Source organism: Thunnus maccoyii, chromosome 8 (genome assembly GCF_910596095.1).
Source record: "Thunnus maccoyii chromosome 8, fThuMac1.1, whole genome shotgun sequence".
Taxonomy (NCBI): domain Eukaryota; kingdom Metazoa; phylum Chordata; class Actinopteri; order Scombriformes; family Scombridae; genus Thunnus; species Thunnus maccoyii.
Genome location: NC_056540.1, coordinates 14,630,830 through 14,652,965, shown reverse-complemented (window position 1 = coordinate 14,652,965; position 22,136 = coordinate 14,630,830). Strand labels below are relative to the sequence as shown.

Sequence of the window (22,136 nt, the reverse complement as noted above, 5' to 3'; positions counted from 1 at the left end):
ATGTTAATAGTATTTATTTGAGTTTGTGTTTCTAATGTATTATTTACAGGAGATGTATAAAATGGGGCTAGTTCAGTCTATGGCTGCAGTGATCAGATATATTGCAGACAGAAATGATAGTAGCAACAAAAATATTTAAAATCCACAGCAGATTAAAACTGCATTTTACTACACTTGGTTATCCTCTCAGACCTCACCGCAGGTAACTACTGAACTACTGTCATGTTCAACAAATCATTATGCTTAACTGTGCATCTTATACAGTGGTGGGATGTAAGAAGTATGACTTAAGTATATCAGTACAATTTTGAGACACTTTTACTTGAGGAGTCCTTCCATATAATGCTACCACTATATTTCAGAAGCAAATATTTTTTACTCTCCTACATTTATCTGATAACTGTACATTGCAGAAAAAGATTTTACATATAAAAAAGTTACATGATTATAAACTATGAGGCATTTTTATAAATCAATTAAATGATCTGAATCTGTAATTTTTACGTGTGCTTTTAATCAATAAACATACAGAACAAAAAGTTTTTGGTGAAGTAAGAAGTTTGCGCTCACGTAAACCGTGCGTGATGACGTCACCCGCAGGCTCTCCGCTTGTTGTGGCGTTCCCTTCCTCCGCAGCCGTCTCTCCCATGGTCTCTCCGTGCCGCCGCTGGAGTTAGCTTGGAACTGTGGGGAAGGTCTGTCTGTCTTGACAGCCCGGCCAGCCGTTCACCTAAACTTTTCTGAGTCTCGGTTGTGACTGAAAGACGGAGAGAGTGTTTCCTCTGTGTTTTCGATGCATGGGAGTGCCCTGGGAGCGGCGAAGGGAGAAGGTAGGTCTCTGCCGCCGACGCCGCCGCCGCTGCCGCCTCCTCCGCCGCCGTCCGAGCTTTCAGTTCCAGCTTCCCGGCCCCGACTACCGCATTGCTGCCACAGAAGTAAGAAAGACGGGCAGTCTAGGCCTCGGGAACTTCATAAATCTGCCAGACGTGGTGCGAATTTCACTGGCTTTGTGTAACTGAGATTGCGTTTGTGAGAACCGTTGATTTGGGACTGTTAAGCCACCGTACCAGCGTTGCTGCGGCCGCGGTGGTTCATATATGGGTGACTTCATACCTCTGTCCGTGTGTGTATGTGTGTCTGTTTTATAGCGGGCATGCATGCTGCGTGTGGTAATTATAATAATTCTCAGTTTTATACCTTTTTTTGTGACACATGAATGTACGTGTCCTTAGCTTACCCATGGACCTACGCAGCTGTACATTTTAGCTGAATGAATGACATCCCTGTAGGCCGAGTACGATCAGGTTTCCAAACCAACACCACAGTTACACACCAACACAGGTGTGCACGTGATGAAAGCTGGTGCTATAGATCCCCCCCCATCTAGTTTATTTTGCCCGGTGTGTCAGAGGCAACTTTCAACTGTGACACAGGATTAATCTGTCACGTCTGCACTGAAACACACCCAAGAAAAAAAAAAACAGTTTGGCACGGGTTGTCTGAGCTAGTTACACTGGCAACATAGGTACACACACAGTACACACACACAACAAGGGGTACCAGGATTGTGTCTAGTCATGCCATGTGTCAACAGCATGTGGTACTGCCATCTTTTTCTAATAACACATCTGTAGCATCCTTCATCCTTTTTAAAGAGACTAGTCTCGGGGCTCAGACCACATCTCTGGTGCAGCAGCAGCCCAGTTTTTGTTTTTTTTTAATCCGCCCCTGTGTGTGTTTTGTAACTCTGCTTCATCACTATGAGATGCTGAGTCTTTAGGCCATGCTAATCAGATATCATAGCCAGCTCACTGACTTCCCATCCAGCTCTCAACTGAGAGCCACAGCCATGTCAGACCCCAAGGCTCGGACTGGACTGAACTGGACAGTAGTCATGATGAGCGAAGGTTGAGGATGGTGATGTTTGCGTGAAGGTCAGTCGTTCAGCAGTAAAATGAGCAAAATCATATGCTTATATAACTATGTATTTTAAAACACTAGAGAAAGAGACATTTGTACTTGCCTGCTGCCACCGTTTCATTCATATTTCAACCTTTTGCCATTTTATATCTGCCTGATATTTTTAATCATGGTACATGCTACTGCCGTTAAACTTGAGGCAATTCATGATGTATTGAATGAATACCATAAGATTGAGCGAGGTGGCACGATAAAGGATGAAAGCAATTGTTTTACTGGATAATGAGGCAGCTGTAACTCATTTGGTAGAGGGGGTGGATGTTAATCTAAAGGCTGGTGGTGTGACCATGTCCTCATGTTGAACTATCCTAGAGCAAGACACTGAATCCCAAATTGCTCCTAATGTGTGTCAGTGGGAATAGAGCTGCAACAGTAATCGATTAATTAATTAGTAGTGATTAGTTGCCAACTATGAAATGAATCGCCAACTATTTTATGTTTGATTAATCATTTTGAGTGATTTTCTAAGAAAAAAAAAAAACGATTCCAGCTTCAAATGTGAATATTTTCTGGTTTCTTTAGTCATCTATGACTGAGTGTCTTAACAAGACATTTGAAGATGTCATACTGGGCTCTGAGAAATAGTGAACATTTTATGGACCAAACAACTAATCAGTTAATCAAGAAAATAATTGGCGATAACAAAAATAGTCGTTAGTTGCAGCCCTAAACAGGAAAAAACAGTACGTTGCTTAGACGAATGAATGTAATTTACTTTAGGCTATAATTAGACTTGAATGTAGTATAATATTAATATCACAGTTTTTTATTATAATGATTTACACATCTTTAGTAACAAGATAGTTTTGGTTTTGCACCTAATAACACTGTTAATAAACATATAAATAAAACATTAATATTTTCATCTAAAATAATAATTTCCTCAGTCTTTCTTCGGTCCGTCTCCTTAGCTTAATATAAATAAAACTGGATCAAAAATGTTATGAGAGAGCTGATGTATTCCTATGTAGAACATGCAGTTACATTATACTGGTGGGTCGTCTGCAGCTGAAATGATTTGGGCTTTAATAACTGGGAAGTAGAAACTGGTTATTCACAGCATTCTCATCATCAGGCAGTTTATATGTTAGAAACTGGCTCTTTACCAGGCAACGCTCTAATTATGGCTGATCAGGTTTAATTATTGTGGTAACCAGATTCGTGATCACCATTATTATATGATTAATTGTCTGGCCTATGATTGGTTTCTTGTTTTTTTAGTATTTTGCTATTTAGGGGCATGGTTTCCTCCACGTTTATAAAAATGTGCTCTAGATAAAGGTTTTGCAGTACTATCCGTATTATCATACTGTCATAATGTGGGCAAATAATTAGATTTTACTGCTACAATTACATCTTTATTACATATGTGAGAGATGGAACAAGCGGTTATGTTTGTTTATTCTTTTCTTTCCTTAATATCCTCATAGCGTTTGATGTGTCCCACTTGTAGCCTCCCTGCTGTGGCCTAGATTTCCCGAGGGGACATTAACTTTCATCTCCACTAATCGAATCGAATCCCCCTCAATGCCTGCTGGACAGAACTATAACAGGTGTCTGCAAGCGTCTGTCTGGCTGTCTGAGCTTCCCTGCAATTTTCACCTTATATCAGTTATTTCTAATCAATGTCCCGATATCTGTGCTGAGTCAACTGTAACTTAGCTTACAGGCCTGCCTAGCTTGGCAGCAAGTGAAGGATGGTGCATTCGCTGTGCCTGCTGCGGCTGAAATGGGTTTTGGTTATGATTAATTGCCCTATCATTATGCTCTTTAGTTTGATGTGTATGTTCTGAGTCAGTGCGAAGGATGTTTACTTAAAAAAAAATACTGGAGAAAAATATCAAAATGCCACTGTTAGCTAATGCAGTTTTCAAACTGAAATAGCAACGCCTGTATTTTTCTCAGAGGGAAAAGCGTTTCAGTCATTTTTGTTGCACAGAGGTGTTTATGACCTAGAATCTGTGCTGCCTGCATGTCAAGGAAACTTTCATTTTAGTCTAATTGAGCACAGCCTAGGCATTAGCATGTTGTTCCTTTTGCAACTGCATTTTTGGACATTTATGTAACCAAGTGGGAAAAGCTCTGTCTGCATGTCATAATCCCAATATTCAACAAAAGTCTGTCAGTACTATTCAGGCCGTCAGTGGGGATTTCTTTGAGGAAAGCCACAGGGAAGATGGAGGAAACCAAAAAAAGGACAGAAGAGTGAGGGAATGACAGGAGCATGAAAGGATGACAAAGGAAGACAAAGCCAAGGAAAATGGAAAGAGTGAGAAAAGCGCAAAGAAAGTACAATTTTTTTTGCAGCTCTCCCCTATGGGTTTAGTAACAGGGCCAGCTGGATGCACATGTGAGAAGGAGGAGAAAAAGCCACGGAGGCAGAGGAAGAAAGTAGCTCGAGATGAGACGGATTCATTTTTCATCTGAGTAATGGTGTGGTTGCAGACCCACACCTCCTACTGTACATCTGAAGGCATATTTTCACAGTTTGTGTGGATTTACAAAGCAGCACGGAAAAGAGAGTGATTTAAAAACCCACATTTACAGAAGACAAAGCAAAGTGGGATTAGATAACACAATCAAACAACGACAGAAACACGGTGGAAGGTACCTCAACGAGATGTGTAAAATGACGAGGGAAATTAGTAGTTGCCATGAAAACGAACAGAGTGATGAATGATAGTAAGTGGGAGGGATGTGTGTTTGTGGAAACACAGCTAAGATGTGTATTTACAGGGGGAGGTGGGGTGGGTTGAGAGACTGTGTGGGCTGTGGAGTTAATTGCATTTTAATCTATTTTTAATGTATTTACACAGAATAGTAATAAATGACTGAGGCCAATAAAGATAGTGACAGACCTCACTGTGTTAAGACAAACATTGTTATACTATTATTTAAAACATTCTCAGAATAACAACCAATTTTTCCATTATTTGTAATTTCCTTTTTTATTGCATCTTTATATATACATTGTTGAAAAAGAATGAGGATTAGCAAATAATATATTATAAAACAATTAAGTAATATATATATATACTATATGTTTTCCTCAAAGTACTAATGTACCAATAGATTTAACACTCATTTCACTATTATATGTGTGTTGGTTTGTTGAGTTTATTGGTGCCCTGTGTCAGAGAGGTATTTGTCAAAACTGATTACATCTGTGAAAAAAAGATATCAGCTGAGTCTGCAACGATGAGTCTATTGATAGTTTTTAATCAGTAATTTAATCAAAAACTACATTTAAATAAACAACTTATAATTTCTTTTTAAAGATAAGTTTCTCTAATCACCAGCAATAATAAAAATAATGATTTTATTACTAATACTACTGTTAATGATAATAATAATAATAATATCACTACTACTGCCACTAAATAATAATAATAGTAACTAATAATTCAGCTGACTTTGTAATTATTAGCATTGTACAGTTTTTAAAAAATCTGTCATAGATGATTCTTAATTGTGAAGAAAAGATTTCTTTCTAATCCTAATTTTCTACCTTGTGATCCAAACTGTGGCTGCATCTTTGGCTGCTGGTCATTTCATAGTATGAAAGAAAGAAAAACCACAAAATGTTACTTTATTCGATGTTAGAGGCAAAATCTTCCATCACTACACTAATCTTTTCTGACTAACAACAGTCAACTGACATTTGAGCCGAGCGGACTTACTGATGTAGCTCACCACTCACATGCTGCAGCTCTTTTTAATTCTGTGAGTCAAAGCTGAATGAATAGCTTTACAATTCGAGCAGCTTGAGGTGTTTTTCTGGCTCTTTTCGATCACAACCTGTCCCCTGCTGCTCCTTTCTGTTTGGCACCGTTTCTTTCTGACCATGAAAAAAAAAACCCAGTGAGTGCTCGCGTCCTTGTTGCCTGTCAAACAGAACGGCTAAAATATCAGACTCCATTTAACCTGTGGCTGTTTTCTGAAGGAATGACAAACAGCCGTGACTCGCTGCTCGCTGTTGCATAGCTACACAATTGCGTGTCCTCGCCCACACATACACACACACACACACACACACACACACACACACACACACACACACACACACACACACACACATACACACATACACAAACCCCAGCCAAGAATAATACTCCTCCTCCCTGCCCGAGGAATCAATGCTAACACTGCCATATTTTTTTTTATAAACACACAAACACATCATGCTTTAACATCTATTAACATGTATCAAGCACCATGTGCTTACCCCATGCTGATGGCTGCACACACACACACACTTGTAGTGAAGCTGGATGCAGATCAGAGAATAATGAGCAGGCTGTCCACATGAGTGTGTGTGTGTGTGTTATGTATGTGTTTACCGAACATGAGTGTGTCAGCATGAGTTTAGAGATGGCAGTGAGAGCCTTAGGAACCCCAAGCTGTCAGCTGCCTCTGCTCTACACTGCACACACACACACACACCAAAGCATGTACAGCCTCCAACCTACTTCGTCAGAAGAACAAACTGGGCTAGAAAGCGATAATGGATTGGTTGGCTTTAGACTGGGCTGAAAGTGAAGGGAGTGATGCCAGGGACAGACAGATGGAACCATATTAGGCCCTGCCATTCACTGTGGATCATTTGAGTGACTGAGTGGACTTAAAAAAGGTTTCAAGTCCTTCAACAGTGTAAGAACCTTTAGTATGTTGGCACTTTATGTAGGCTTTTTAACATGCTGTAACTCGTTTAGCATTCTGCTTAACTGCTTGGAGATAGGAGATGTTGTATACAGTAGAACTGCCTGGTATGGAGTCAGTCATGCCGTTTGTTTATCTGAGTGTGTGTGCGCGTGTGTTTGTTTATGTGTGTGTTGTTGTTGTCTCCCTGCAGACAGTGCTGGTGGTCCTGACTGTTCAGCAGGATGAGTGAGGCGGAAGGCCAGTTCTACAGCGTTCAGGTGGGAGACTCCACCTTCACCGTACTCAAACGCTACCAGCAACTCCGCGCCATCGGCTCCGGGGCCCAGGGCATCGTCTGGTGAGAGGCCGTACTTTTCATTAATGTCAGCCTAGAGTTTTGTTAATACCCTGAGTCCCTCCTAATTAGATACGCATTGTCATTGTTGCATGACTAAAGTAAACTTTTGCCCACCAAGTGGTCAATGATGGCTGAATCTAATTAGCTGCTTCAGTGCCAGGGTCCTGGTATTGTGCATGCTGGCTCACTGTCAGACTGTCATGGCTTACTGGGACACTTGAATAGAACAGAAACATAATTAATGTTATTAGTAACACCTGTGTTTTTCCTACTAATGACAAGTCAGAATGTCTGCTGTGAAAAGAATGATGACGATAGTTTGTCAGTGTCTGTCCAGCACATTAATCCAAAGCAAGAAAGTATTAGCTAAATTACCATTAACCCCTTAACATCAAGTTTCCCCCTTTTAAGTAGCTTTAAGGTTAGAAAAATCATCATATCTCAGGCTGTTTTATTTCACTGAAGCTGTGAAAACTCCATGTTTGTTATAGCTGCATCATTACATCAAATGGAAATATACAAAATGTCATGTGCATCATTTTATACAAACTATTTTTTTTTACAAATTTCTCCTGAATTCACTCTGACGCATTTGGCATCGTTGAATTTCCACTTGAGTTTAAAATAAAGTTGTGTTTGAACAATGTTTGGCTGCGCAGCACAAAGTCATACCAACAGTGTGATTTAAGAGTTTACATTTAAAACAGATTTTCCCCAAAAGGATTCTCTGTAATGGTTTGGTTAAACTTTAAGCACCACTATCAGTTCAAAGTTTTCCCTTCGAACAACATGGTGGTCCAGAACAACGTTATCAAGAAAGCCAATGGCCAAATTTCCATAAAATTTGCTGCGGACACTCATGGTCTTCATAATATTTATTGTGACCCCTTTGACCTCACTGGCAAATGTCAGACTGTAACAGGCAGTTTGCCATGATGTCATATTCAATAAGCCCTTTCCATTTTGGACTCTCCATGAGCTTTCCTCAATTGCCCCCTGAGGCCAAAATTTCACAACTGGACATAAGGTTTTTCATAATGTAACATCCATATTGTAAAGGAATTTGCTGGCACTTATGATAACCTAACAGAATTTTTTTTAAACATTTCTTTAGGTGGACATTTCCATATTGTAGGTTAAGCCGAGTTTCAGACTGAAGTCATGTTCTTTATACTGATTTTGAGGATTTGATTACTTTGTGCAGCCACTTATTGTTTAAAGTGAGGAGAGAAAAAATCTATAGTACTTTAAGAGATGAAGAGGTAGTTGGCTTTTTGCTAGTCAAGTTGGTGGTGAGTCAGACAATCTTTGCTCTGTGGGATGTATTTATTTTCTTCCTTGCTAACCTTGGTCTCTCTCTCTGTTCCATCTTCCATACAATGTGTACTCAGCTCTGCACTAGATACAGTCCTCGGTATACCAGTGGCGGTGAAAAAGCTGTGTCGGCCCTTCCAGAACCAGACACATGCTAAACGTGCATACAGGGAGCTGGTGCTGCTAAAATGTGTCAACCACAAAAATGTAAGACTCAGATTTGATGTCAGCTCTTTTTCCCTACCTGCTGGAATATGCGCTGTATGTTTGCTACAGACCTATAAAGCAGCAAACATACACTAGTAAAACCTTTCCATAAAATATTCCAGGTAGTAAAAACTGTTGGCAGTCGAATCGAAATGTAACTCTACATCTTCTCATGTATTGTTTCATAAGACAGCTCTGAGTTATAAATTATATCCTTCTTTTGTTTAACTGATGTGATTTGCAGTAGGAAGGGAAATGACAAAAACAAAGCACTCTAAAAAAAAAAAGTAAGAATGAAATAATGTACAAACCTGAGAAAGTGAGAGGGTGAGCTTGCTGCTATACAAATATCAGAGCAAAAGATTTCAGACAAGCCCACTTAGTGCTCTGCCCTCAGTTGGCTAGATCTGCACTGTGAAGTGTATGTAGATGGGAGAGTAACAGAGTGGACTAATGGCCTGTCTCTTTGCTTGCAGATCATCCGTCTGATCAATGTGTTCACGCCTCAGAAGTCCCTGGAGGAATTCCAGGATCTGTGAGTGGCAGTTTAGCGTGTTTTTTAGCTGTAACAATCTATTCTGTCCTTTCTTTTTCTGTGGGATTCAGAGATTTTAGCGGAAGCGTTTCCTTTCTTAAAGTGCTTTATTCCATTGTACTAGCATCCCTCTGTTTACCTGTCAAACTCTTCTGCTCTATGTTGCTCTATTAATTTAAATAGCTTCTTTGCTTTTGTCACTGCTCCTTTACACACACGTTTACTACCTTTTCTTCCTCTCCTTTGTGCCTGTTTTTCCTACTATCCCTTTCTCTGCACTTGTATCTATTACCATAACATAGCCATTTTTTTTTATCCCTACTTCACTTTTTTCATTCTTTCTTCATCTTTCAGATATCTGGTGATGGAGCTGATGGATGCCAGCCTATGCCAAGTGATCCACATGGACCTGGACCATGAGAGAATGTCCTACCTGCTCTACCAGATCCTCTGTGGCATCAGGCACCTGCACTCTGCTGGCATCATCCACAGGGTAAGGACAGTGGATTGTGCAGAGCAGTAAAGGAGTTAATAATGAATAAAGCATTGAGTCTTACAGTAAGTACTTTTTTTAACCAGGTCAAAAAGTGGAAGGAGAACATTTGAACTTTTGAACTCAAGTCAGCTAATTTCAGGAATTTGCATGAGAAAAGTATCATTTTTTTAATACTTGCTTGAGTAGTTTGGACTTGTGTGGAGGTATTTAACCCGTTCAGTCCCACTGTATGATTAACAGACTTCAAGATTATAGTGAGACTAAAGACATTTTATAATGGTAGTTCAGTGCACCAGTGTGTGGCCTTGCTATGACTTATGTCTAAACTTTCATCAGCTACTGCATGTGTTGAAGAAAATACTTCCAGGTGGATGTTTTATGTCTGTATGTTTCTATAGATTTTGTCGTTTCTATCTCCTCAGGACCTGAAGCCCAGTAACATTGTGGTGAAGTCAGATTGCACTCTGAAGATCTTGGACTTTGGCTTGGCGAGAACAGCCTGCACTAACTTCATGATGACCCCCTATGTGGTGACCAGATACTATCGCGCCCCAGAGGTCATTCTGGGCATGAAGTATAAGGAGAACGGTAAGAAGGACAACTGAGCAGCAGTCTTAGTTTAACAGATTTTGTATCTCTAAAATATTAGCGTGAGCTGAGAGAGATAGATGAAGGAATAAAGTTCCTCTGCTAAGACCACGTTGTCATAAAACACTGCTGCGTCCTATTGGAATTATCTTTAAATTCAGCATCAACAAAGCTCTTGTGATCATTTGATCAACTTTCATATGTTTATTGGAAGGACATGACAAAGCAGCAATGGTAAACAGTTCAGAAATAATAAATGCTTCAACACAGAGAAGAGGCACTCATGTAGAGCCAGTTATTCACTTTTATCAACTGACATTGTTGATAGTTTTTGTGTCTGGCAAATGCACCATGAATAAATTATAGGTGTTGTAGTTCTGTGCTGAGCCTGATACAGTGTGACAGAGGCCATCACCCTCGGTTCATATTGGCTGATCACACATTCAATCAAAACTTGTATCTATGTCAGCTAGTGTGCAAAAAAAATAGCTAGAGAGAGAAAAGCAGGAGGTGATTTAGAAACAGTGTTGTCAATTCTCAAACCATGTTCACTGGTAAAAACTCTTGTCTATAAACGGTGACAAGTCTTTGATCTGTTATCAGTCAGGTTCTAGTCAGTTTTGATTTTTTCACTATGCCGCTACTCTGCTGCAGTGGACCTGTGGTCGGTTGGCTGCATAATGGCTGAAATGATCTCTCACAAAATCCTCTTTCCTGGAAAGGACTCCATTCTTCCATTATTGTCTCTTTAGACTTACCAGTTTTTTTTTTCTCTGAGTGGAGGCAGGAGGAGAGGATGTTTTAAAAGTGTTTGAACAGAATTGTTGATTTAGTTCATTAGGACATATCCCACCGACAGAAATAAATAAATAGTAGTTTCATTCATAGTTTAACACAGTTATTTCACTGCTGAGACCTTTACAAACTAACTTAACTACAAAGATTTGCATCAAACGTCTCTTAGAGGTATGATTGCAAACAGGAAAGGAGTCTTATCAGGCCTTTCTGTGACCTGGCTAAACAGGAAAATGTTTTAGCCCTGTACCAGATTAGAGCAGTCATGATGCATAATGTAACTGTTAAAATGTATGATTAATGTTGTTTATGTAGTTTTGACTGGCAGTTTTCTTAAAGTGACCAGGAGACATTATTGGAGCACCAAGAGCTTTTAGTTTAATCTGAAATAGAGGGAAGAGATGAGAGATGGTTATTTTCCACATACACACGCTCTGTATCAAACAGTCAAGTCAGAGAGAGAGAGAGAGAGAAACAAACTACATCCTACTGTGTTTAGCACACACTCTCACAGCAACAGCTGTGTAAACTGATAAGCAGAGCTGAGGAGAAAGGCCTGGGAGGCAGCGTGTGGTTCCCAAGCCAGAGAGAGAAAAGAAAGCCAGCCTGAAGATGACTATGATGAAAGCAACAGGCCATGGCACAGCTGGAGGATATACAAAAATACAGAGCACTAGTGTTCTGCATTTCAGTGTGTGTCATTCAAATTTAAACCATGGAGACTCCGTGTGTCGTTTTCTTTGCATTTAGTGTGAATCGTACTATGTTGTTGATGTTATGTGATCTTTTTTTACTGAATATCTTGTCTGTATGTGTGTGTTCTCTGTTCCCAGTGGACATCTGGTCAGTGGGGTGTATCATGGGAGAGATGGTAAAAGGCAGTGTCATCTTCCAGGGCACCGACCGTATCCTGCACCGCTCTCACTACTGTCTCCGTCCTCCCTCTCCTTCCATCTTTCACATCTCATTTATCTTGACAGTTTTCTTGTCTTCTGGTTCTTCTAGCACACTTGTATGTCTAGACAGTTCCTTCTTCTGCCCTCTAAACATTATCTGTTGAATAGGACCACTCAAGACTTCCAGCAGACCCCAGTTTGAACAGAGAGCTATGTGTTTTCAACCCCCTTCAATAATCAGTGGAGCTGTTATTCAGATATCTGTAGTACCTTAAAGGGACAGTTCACCCCCCAAATCAAAATGACATATTTTTCCTCTTACCCGTAGCGCTATTTATCCATCTAGATAGTTTTGGTGTGGGTTGCTGAGTTTTGGAGAGAGATATCCGCCTTCTCTGGAATACAATGGGACTGGATAGGTAGAAGGAATCAAATTGAAGTGATTTTTAAACCATTTGCATTTATATGGGCAGTGTCTCTGTTTCTAATGGGTTTGGTCTCCTCTTCACTCACCAGCTCCTTTCAGTGGCACTGTCCATTTACACCTGAGTAGCAGCATATGCAGGGTGCCGCGCTATTCTAGGATAGATTGCTTTTTCATCCGGTGAAAGTAATAGCCTTTCACTACCATTGTAAGTCAGCAGGCTTCTTGAATGTGCATATCAGTGTTTATTTTGCTTTTTTCCCCCGCACTGAACACTCTCAATATATATACATGGTATGCAATTTCACCTATTTGTCCCTGGATCCCTTACCTTCTCATATGTTCCTTTCATCTGCGTACATATGCACATCTCCATAATGCAGCAAGGTTTTTCCATAACTAGCGTGTTGTTCAGACATTGACCAGTGGAATAAGGTGATTGAGGTCCTGGGTACGCCCAGTCTGGAGTTTATGAACCGTCTGATGGAGACCGTGAGGAACTATGTGATGAACAAGCCGCAGTATCCAGGCGTCAGCTTCGCAGAGCTCTTCCCGGACTGGGCCTTTCCCTCTGACTCAGAACATGACAAGCTTAAGAGTAAGTATTTTGGACACTCAAATACACTTAATGTAAATTCATATTATATTCGATATTTTAGAAGATTGTTGGATTATTTAGTTGTAAATCTTTTACTGAGGACTGGATGTATAGATCATAGTGACGCTGAGATATTTGTCTGCAGTATATTGATGTAATGAGACATTTCCTAACACAATTACAGGGACACAGAGGCTGAAACAGAGCCTCTTATACAACTAGTCCAGAGAATAACGACGCAGTTTTTCTGCCATTATTTGTGGCATTTAGAGATCACATCACTGAAACAAGATGAACAAATCTTGACGTTACCAGAGACATTACCCAACACCGTGAGGGGAAGTAATCAGCTGTCATGAAGACCGCTTAAATGAAATGATGTCATAGTCCTGTTTCCATAGTAACAGTGTCCTTCCTCTGTTGCCATAACAGCGGGTCAAGCACGGGACCTGCTGTCCAAAATGCTGGTCATTGATCCTGAATGCCGCATCTCTGTAGAGGAAGCCCTCAACCACCCCTACATTCACGTGTGGTACGACCCAGCGGAGGCTGACGCGGTGAGGAGACTGTTCCACTCCAGGCGGTTCAGAGGTGTAACGCTTAATCATTGCAGTGACTCTGTGTGGCCTTTCTGTGATATATGTATTTGTCTTTGTGGCACAGCCTCCTCCCCAGATTTCAGATAAGCAGCTTGAAGAGAGAGAGCACACCATCGAGCAATGGAAAGGTAGGACGCACTGCCCTCTAGGGAAACATCACAGCAGTGCAACTTTGATTTCCTGTACATTTTAATTATAGCTTCATTCTTAAGACACTTTGATGACACCTAACATTTTGTATTTCTCCTTAGAACTCATTTATGAAGAGGTGATTGACTGGGAGGAGAGGAACAAGAATGGCCTAATGAAAGAAGATTGCTCAGGTGTGTACATCTACCATCTTCATTCATTATCTGGTATATTGTGAACCAGATGAGTGGTGTTTAAAGCATTGAGCTTAAGACTAGTTTCATGAAATATGCCACTTTATAGACGATGTATTAGATTAACTCTAAATATTATCTAATTTGTGCAATTTCTCTTCTCTTCTCTTGGCTCTCTCTACTCATGTACGTGTCATGTATCAGATGTGGTGTCCGGCTCAGCCTCTCAGTCCTCCTCAGCCAATGACATCTCATCCATGTCCACGGAGCACACCTTGGCCTCGGACACAGACAGCAGCAGCATCGACACACTGACGGGACCACTGGACGAGAGTCAGTGAACACAGTCCATGGCCACATGTGTCTGCCTGCCTCAGTCCCCCCACCCCCCCCCCCTCACATTTTCAATATCCAAATATCAATCAACCATCACCTTCCTTTCTTCTGTTTACTCCCTCACCCCCACATTTTCTGATTTTTTTTTTTTTCGTTCTGTGTTTTCCTTCTTTCTTCTCAACCTCAATGAATAGGTCTATTTTTCTATTTTCTTTTCATGTGTGATCTAGTTGATCCTCTTCAACTTGTTTTGGACTGCTGCTTAGAGGTCAAAGCTGTGCTATCTGTTGGGTCAAAGGTTTATCATTCTCTACTTTGTGGATATTGTTTAACTTGATCGAGTATAAATGATGTATGCATCAATATTGATTTTCAGGTTACCAGGAGTAGGTGGGGGATTGTTGTTTGTTCTGTATGCCTGTATTTTAATAGTTTTATTTTTTTAGGGAATATTAAGTTGAGACCAGAGGTTATTGTCATCAAATTTGAGCAGACGTGCACTGAACATAAACCACAGCTGCAGCTGTTCTAACGCATGTTACGCCAAAACGAACAAAAGCTTAACATAAGTTGATTGCACCAACCATCTGATGTTCATCAAACACTAATTGAAAGTTTGAGCGATCCTTTTGCTAGCTAGCGGTGTTGCAGATCCCCTCGGTGGTGCTTTCTGCACTGTGGTTCTTTTTTTATTAATTGGCTTGAGTGATATGGATTTTGAGCTTTTACTCCTGACAGCATGGGGAAGCTGTGGTTGCAGTGTTACAGTTTTATTTCCTGATTTAACGTACTGTATGTTAAGATGTCATGATCTGACACTTATAGTGGCTGTTTCATTACAAATAGATAAAGTGTGTTTGTTTTCTTAAGAAATTCACCGTACCTGTAAAACTGTGTATTGCAATCACCCCCATTTTACATAAGGTACTGATTAATATCAATGTGTATATCAAAAGAACATCATAATCCTTAAAATTTAGGAGAGGCAAAGAGATACATGTGGTATTTATTTTTCTGTTCTTGCAAAATGTTGCACACAATCACGCCGAGGCCCATAAAAATCAGTCCTCTTGTCGAAGCATTTCATTGACAAACCAGTGCATGGGCTACTCCTTTTCTAAACCATTCCATTAGTACTGGAGCATTTACCAAATCAGTCATGAATCAGACACCATGTAGAACACATGTAAAGGCAGTAAAACACAAATAATGGTGTTTAACTTGCATGAAGGCATTAAAGATGCTGTTAAGATATTGTAGTTCTTGTTATAAAGAGAAAACCGTTCAGGGCAGTTCTTTTACTTACAGTACCTTGATGTTCTCGGTTATGAAAGCCTGTTTGAGAGATGTTGTATTTTTTTTTTTTTTTTTTTTTTTTTTTTTTGCCTTGTAAGCCTATATGTGTGTATGTGTTATCAATATGTACTGTGCAGCACTCTCCTTCGTTGTCTCCTTTAAATTGTCCTTAAAGACAGCAGTCACCCCATTTTGTAAAGGCAAAGTCTACGGAGGAAGTCGGCCCAACGACAAACGAAAAGCAGACATGTTGTGGTTAGAAATGAGGATCTGAACCCTGCAGCTCCAGATGGAAACTTAAAGATAAAATGGACTGTGGAGCTGCTTTTTTGCAGAACTGATTGCACAGTGTGATGGACATGCAGAAATATGACATTATGGAGTCACTGAGGACTAAAGCACCATGTTGTACACTATATTTTTCTTTTAAAAACCATGACCTTGTTCTTTGAGTCATGCCTTAAATGACCTGAGGAGTGGCCAATTCACTCCTGAAAATCATATCAGATAAGGACTGAGCATTACAATGCTCAGAACATCTTGTGTGTTTATCATGTTTTTAAAAAAGCTCCATTGTAAACACTGTACATCTTGCATTTTTGTTCTGTTTGCAATGATCACAATATTATCACTTGGCCAACATCTTTTGCCCGTACGCAGCTAATAAAGTGGACATCAGTGATTCATTTTCTTTCATTTATGTTGTTTTATATATTTATCTGATTCCTAGGTAGGCCTAGGTAGAGACAAACTACTACACAAGGTCTTGCACCTTTATACCCACACGTTACACACTCGTTCACACACCACACATATTCTTTCTCAAAAGCTCTTGACAATGTACTCTGTCTTCTTGGCCTCATTGTTGAGTTCCCCAAAGGTGTCAAAGAACCCCTCCATGTCTTTCTGCAGCGTTGAATTGCGTAGTTCTGCGTCAGCCCGGGCCCTTTCAGCCTCCACGATCTTAGCCTGTATAGCCTGGTACCAGTGCCGCTGCTGCACGAGGTTCGTTTTCAACCGAACGACCTCTACCTGCAGCTCCTCGTTTCTCTGCTCCAAGCTGAGGTTGAAGACATGGTGGAGAAGGGGAGACAAACAAGGTTTACAAAATTAGTGGGTTAATGTAAAAGGCAGAAACTAGATTGTGAAATTCTACCAATGGTTTAGAGTGAGAGAAAAGGTCAGTAGTGGATTTGAAGGTCATTTGGTTTTGGCAAATTTGATTCTTAACTTATAAGGAATAATATGAATTATACTTTATAATAATGGAAAATCTTTCCTTTATTATACTATTATGAACTGCTATATCAAGCTAATTGCATTGTAATTTTCCTCTTGTCCTTTCCAACCATTGCCAATGTCTGACATTACACTGAGACTTGCTCTAGCTATATCAGTAATAAATGAGGTATGTGTTGTGTCTAGGTCAGCAGCATGGCCCCTTAAATTAGCTCTCTCTCCAGTGCCATGAGCTGTTTCTATAGGTCAACTGCATAGGCTTTTTTTCCAATTGAAACTCTACAAAACATGAGATCAAAAGAACACACACATGCAGAGCGTACACATAGATACGGCATATCAGAGTAGTTAAAATACAGCTTTACACTCTAAACTGGAAACATAAAAGCAGCATTGGCGACAGAATAGACAATAATTGTTTTACATCTTAACATAGCCAATGTTCCCAGCAGTTGTTGATACAATGTGAACTAAACAGGATATAAGGTGAAGCTTGGGGTCAACTGAGTGACCAGAGCAGCACAGCTGACTGGACACACGCACTTTCTGGGCCTGGGAACATTGTGTTTCCCTTCACTGGAAATACACCAAGGGGCTAGAAAAAGCTCATACTTAAGTCAGTGAAGTGAAAATGTAATATTGAAGCCAAGAGCGTAAGCCCATGAAATTTAGGACATTCCCTTTTGTCTTTAACACTGTGTGCCTAATCTCTGTAAAGTGATTATGTGAGCTGTGTAGTTTGAAATTGAAATGAAAAACAAAACAAAATGAACATTACCTTATTATTCGTGCCTCATACTCCTCCCGCTGCCTGACTATCTGCTGTTGGAGGCTGGTGAGGAGGCTGCGAAGCGCGCTGGCAGAGGGGTCAGCCTGGGGTACGGGAGGGGGCACCCTAGGAGACCAAGGTGAGTGCTCTTGTTGCTGGGCTTGAGCTTGGGGCCAAGGAGCTTGGCACCCAGTTTGGCATTGCTGAGTGGAACTTGTTGCAAGTTGTGGCTGAGGAGGTGACATCGTTGGGGACAGCTGGAAATGCAGCAGTGGACCCCCCTGCTGAAATCCACAGGATCCTGAGTCCAGCTCGGGCTCCTGTTCATGCTCCTTTTCTTGGTCTGGATTCTGGTCCTGGTTGATGGAGTCACTTTCAGCGAGGATGATCTCACAAGAGGACCAAGGGCTCCTCTCTTCACTCCCTCCCTCACCTTCCATCAGTCCCTGGAGCTGCTCAGGGGCCCATGCTTGGTACATCTGTTCCTGCAAGTGCTCCTGGAAGCTTGTCTCCATGTCAAAGGTGTCCTGGAGGCTGTCAGGGGTGACAGCGTCAGGGAGGTTATCATAGAGAGACAGAGCACTCCGGTGCTCCTCGCTCTGCGATGGGCTGGGGTTCTGGTTCGGATGAGCTCTGTCTTCTGCTCTGAATTCTGCTCCCCAGCTACTTCCCTGCTCTCCCCCTCTCTCTCCTCCTTGTGTTCTGTTCATGCCTGGACCCAGCTCTGCTCCCCAGTCCTGTCTTCCCAGGCCTCCTCTCCAGCTGCAGTAGCTGTGATCTGGCCAGGCGCCAGGCCCTCTTCCCCCACCAACTACTGTGGGAACCTCAGCCACAACTGGGGCCAAACCAGGCAGAGGGCTGCAGGGGCCTGGGAGTCTTGTTACAGCAGGGCACAGAACTCTACTCTCCATTTCCTTTTCCCTGGCCCTCCCTCGCTGGGCAAAAGGTGGGCAGTTGTCGTACAGGGGATCCGTGGAGCAGGAGCTGGCTGTGGTGGGGGTATCAACAGGAAGACAATGCAGCTCCATGATCCAAACAGGCACATGTGGGTGCAGACAGCTTTAGATAAGTGACCTCCCCTCCTCTGGGAGCCTTAGATTGTGGATTTGTGAGCGTGCTATGGAGCCTCCCTGGTGGTTGTGCCAAGAAAGAGGTAATGTGTGGTGGGGAGAAGAAGATGTAAGAGCCCGCCTCCCCTTTGGCTGGCTCTCTGCTGTGCCCCTGACGCTGCTGTCTAATGGTAGTCAGGTTGTAGTGTGGGCGTAGCAGACAGGGACTGTGTGTGTGTGTGTGTGTGTGTGTGTGTGTGTGTGTGTGTGTGTGTGTGTGTGTGTGTGTGTGTGTGTGTGTGTGTGTCTTTAAGCAAGACTGACATCAGCTGTTACTTTAGCACAGCTTCTGAGGGAGGGACCAGGGTGTAATATAGTCTGGCTCATTCCTAAAGACAGTCACACATAACTGCAACCACAGAAATAGACGGTGGCCATGGGTACAAAGTGTGAAACACACACAATAAGCCCCATAATCTACTGTATCCACAATGTTTGTGCAACGAAATCTGCCAAAGACACACATGTATAACCACAAAGATGCAAAGATTTGATATGATACAAAATTTGAATCAAGCCTGTTAAAGAGAAGACACATTTTCCAGATTGCATGCTACTTGCCTGGGCTTACTACTTTCGGCTGAGTCATTGAGTTCACCCAGCGGAATGTACTACAGAGCATTTATCTAATTTGCGAGAGCTGCTCTGCACCGAACCACTGCTGCCATCAATGAGAGCCAGGTGACAAATCACACCATCCCTTGGTTTAATCAAATCAAGAGAGGTGGCAGCTTTATGGGGCAGGAGGGAATTCTGGTCAGGAAAGTTTTCTTTTTTCAGGGGTACAGGTGAAAGACACAATGGCAGGAGGAGTTCGTCATGAGAAAAAAAGCAGAGAGGGAGAAAGGGTTAAAACAAGTAATTGGCTAAATAGCCACACTCACACACACTCTCACTGACACAGCTGCCATACTCAGCTCTGAGGATTGAAACCACAAGGTGGAGCTACAGACACATTTATGAAGAGATTCTACTTTAAATGGGCGGTGTACCTTGAGCTCATTTAAGACATTTAGTTGGTTTTTGAAGCGTCATAGAGACCAGGTAAGAACTATTGATCCACTATTATCTACTGTATCTATCAACCGGGTGAAGAGCTTCCTCATTATCTTGGTGCCATGGAGGAACCACTATCAAAGGCCCTTTGTGTTGATCAGAGTAAACATCAATACGCATTTCTGCACTTTGTCCTTAAATTACCTCCAGTAAAACAGCTGAGCAGAGTGTCAGGAAGTGACGTCTCTCAAACTGTTTTTTGGTGGGGTTTTTTAACCATGTGTGCTGCCTATGAGGGCACTGTTTTTACACCACTGATAACAACGCATTCCACGAGAGCTTCGGAGTGTCACTGCAACGCTTCACATATCAAGGATGCACCGCAAACTTCATTCCAGTCAGTTGTCCATCAACACTGATAAAGCTCCGCTCTTATCTGCCCTATGTAAATCACTCTGCGCCCTTCAAGGCTACACAGAGGGAATTTCAATGTTTTATCTGTTTGTAGACGTACCATGCAGGGTTTAAATGTGGGCAGAGTTTCCTAAAGTCCTTCATGTGGCGTCATAAACTGATACAGGAAGATGATTGTGGGATACTTTTCGGATGTTTCTGTTTCCAAGGTGAGGCTAGAAAATGCTCTGAAATGTTCATACTTGAGACGGCAGGGACAACCGAATGAAAACAACCAGCTGGGATACCAGACATTTGCTTTAATCATTCTCATGTCCCTCTGAGACTTTGCCCTGACCTTCATCTGTCATTGAAAAAAAATGATGCCGTCTTTACCCCGTCATCCCTTAACCCCGTAACTGGATCACAGCTGGATCTCTGCCACGTAGAGGTTAAGCTTCCTCCAAGACCCCTCATCACTCCGGCCCTCCCTCCCTCCATCCCTCCCTCCATCCCTCCCTCCTCCTTGGTCTTTCTCCACTTCCTGTACATCTGCGTAGTTGTTTGTAGCCATGACGACGGAATCCATGGCAGCAAAGATCCCTGTTGTTCTAAATAATAAAGGTGCATGGATGAAGGAGGGAGGGAGGGAGGGAGGGTGGAGAGGGGAAGGGCTCTGTGGCTATTTTAGCTTGTGTCTCGATGGAGTAATTGAGGAGGGCTCTTGTTAACAAGAGACAGGGGTCTGCTTAACAGGCGAAGCTTCCAAGGGCAACGCACAGCCGGCATCTCTTTGAACTGCTGAGTGGTTATAGAGAGGCATAATGCACATATACTCCAGGATACAAATTCATCACTTAGTATAAAACTAAGTAAAATCAGGGGAAGTGTGGCTGTGGATGTTGACAAGGAGACAAGCAGATATGCAGCAACTTGGACTGTAAGTGAGAGAGGAGAGATAAGGGAGAAAAACAGGTAGAGTTGGTCTGTAATGCATTGGTGTATTCCTGCATGCAGGTGTGTTTTTGAAAGATTAACATTCCTGCCTCTCTGTCCTCTGATCCCCAACCTCTCTCTCTCTGCATGTGCGCTTTAAAGCTGCAGTGCTACCTGAGCAGATTATATACCATTTCCTTGCTGTTTACTTGTGTTTTATCAAAACAACCACAGTTTGCTATTCTGCAGTCACCTCAGTAGCTAAGAGTCTGCCTTTGATGATGTGAAAAGTGTTGTATATGACTCTAGGCCAAGGCCTTTTTTTCTCATTTTATTCATATTTAAAGAATAGCTCCAATCCTTTGAGCTTTAGCAACTAAATTCAATATATTTAGTTGATAAAACAATTACAAAAGGTCCATTTAGCAGCTTTTCTGGTTCTCTCGATCATATCAGATGATCATTAGTAGATTGAGTTTGCCTAGTTTTCATGAACGTCTTCAAATTTCCTTTTTTTCCCCTGATAATTTTAAAGACTTCAGATCAATGTTGGCTCAAGTATTGAGTTTCAATACATTTAACTGAGTCCATTAAATCACAATGAAATGATATATATAGAGCGGGGGGGGGGGGGTTTCCTTAAAGGATACACAAAGTCTTCTTCCACTCAAAACTGTGCTTTTCTTCTTGTTCCTTGACTTGGATGTTTGAGCTTCACTGTGCAGAATGACGTATGTGCAGAGTTTGATACTTGAAGGCTGTTTTCACATTCATCTGCTGCAGTGTGAAAATCTGAGTTTAAGGCGGTTACCTATGAACATGATTTGTGACATCACAACTAGCTTGAAGCCATTCTAGGGCTGGTAAACAACTTACCGAAATGTAATGTTGAAACTTCCTCAAGTTTTAAGGATTTTTAACCAGATAACATTTTTGTGGAAAAAAAAATGTCAGACACAATTTAATGTTCCAAGCAGAGTATTATTATATGTCCTAAAACATGTCTGGAGGTGATTTTTAAACTTATCTAGGCACATCTGACAGGTGTGAATCATTGGCTCCATTTTAAGGAGTGGGATACATACAGGTGCAGTGACTCAGTCTCTATTGTTCAAGGTTGACACCTCAACTTTGTTTATCAAATCCAGAGTCAAAGTCGACCTTGACCCTGTTGAGCAGAATCATAACTCTTCATGTCATGAAGCATCTGTGCATCACTCTCATCCATTTTAAAGACATGTCTGTTTCAAGGTTTCACTCACCACAGAGAACATGAACAAGGTGTCTTCTGGCAACACACACTCACAT

General features: G+C 41.5%; 2 protein-coding genes across 5 annotated transcripts; one reads left to right on the top strand and one right to left on the bottom strand.

The window, feature by feature from the left end:
* Positions 1-580: 580 nt before the first annotated feature.
* On the top strand, positions 581-16,068 carry mapk9 (mitogen-activated protein kinase 9). 4 transcript variants are annotated; one of them, XM_042418548.1, is made up of 13 exons: positions 581-830; positions 1,828-1,934; positions 6,833-6,979; positions 8,371-8,500; positions 8,977-9,035; positions 9,390-9,528; positions 9,954-10,119; positions 11,748-11,819; positions 12,650-12,832; positions 13,265-13,389; positions 13,496-13,559; positions 13,683-13,754; positions 13,959-16,068. In XM_042418548.1, the coding sequence occupies exons 3-13, from the start codon at positions 6,864-6,866 to the stop codon at positions 14,093-14,095; spliced, it is 1,263 nt and encodes a 420-aa protein (XP_042274482.1). In that variant the 5' UTR covers positions 581-830; positions 1,828-1,934; positions 6,833-6,863; the 3' UTR covers positions 14,096-16,068. The 4 variants fall into 4 exon arrangements, with proteins under 4 accessions (XP_042274482.1, XP_042274481.1, XP_042274483.1 ...); XM_042418547.1 differs by lacking the exon at positions 1,828-1,934; XM_042418549.1 differs by lacking the exons at positions 581-830; positions 1,828-1,934 and adding an exon at positions 837-935.
* LOC121901652 lies at positions 15,066-18,700 on the bottom strand. Its single transcript, XM_042418552.1, has 2 exons — positions 17,404-18,700; positions 15,066-16,446 (listed from the first exon to the last, which is right to left on the bottom strand). Exons 1-2 carry the CDS (start codon positions 18,420-18,422, stop codon positions 16,209-16,211), a joined length of 1,257 nt encoding a protein of 418 aa, XP_042274486.1. The 5' UTR covers positions 18,423-18,700; the 3' UTR covers positions 15,066-16,208.
* Positions 18,701-22,136: the final 3,436 nt, after the last annotated feature.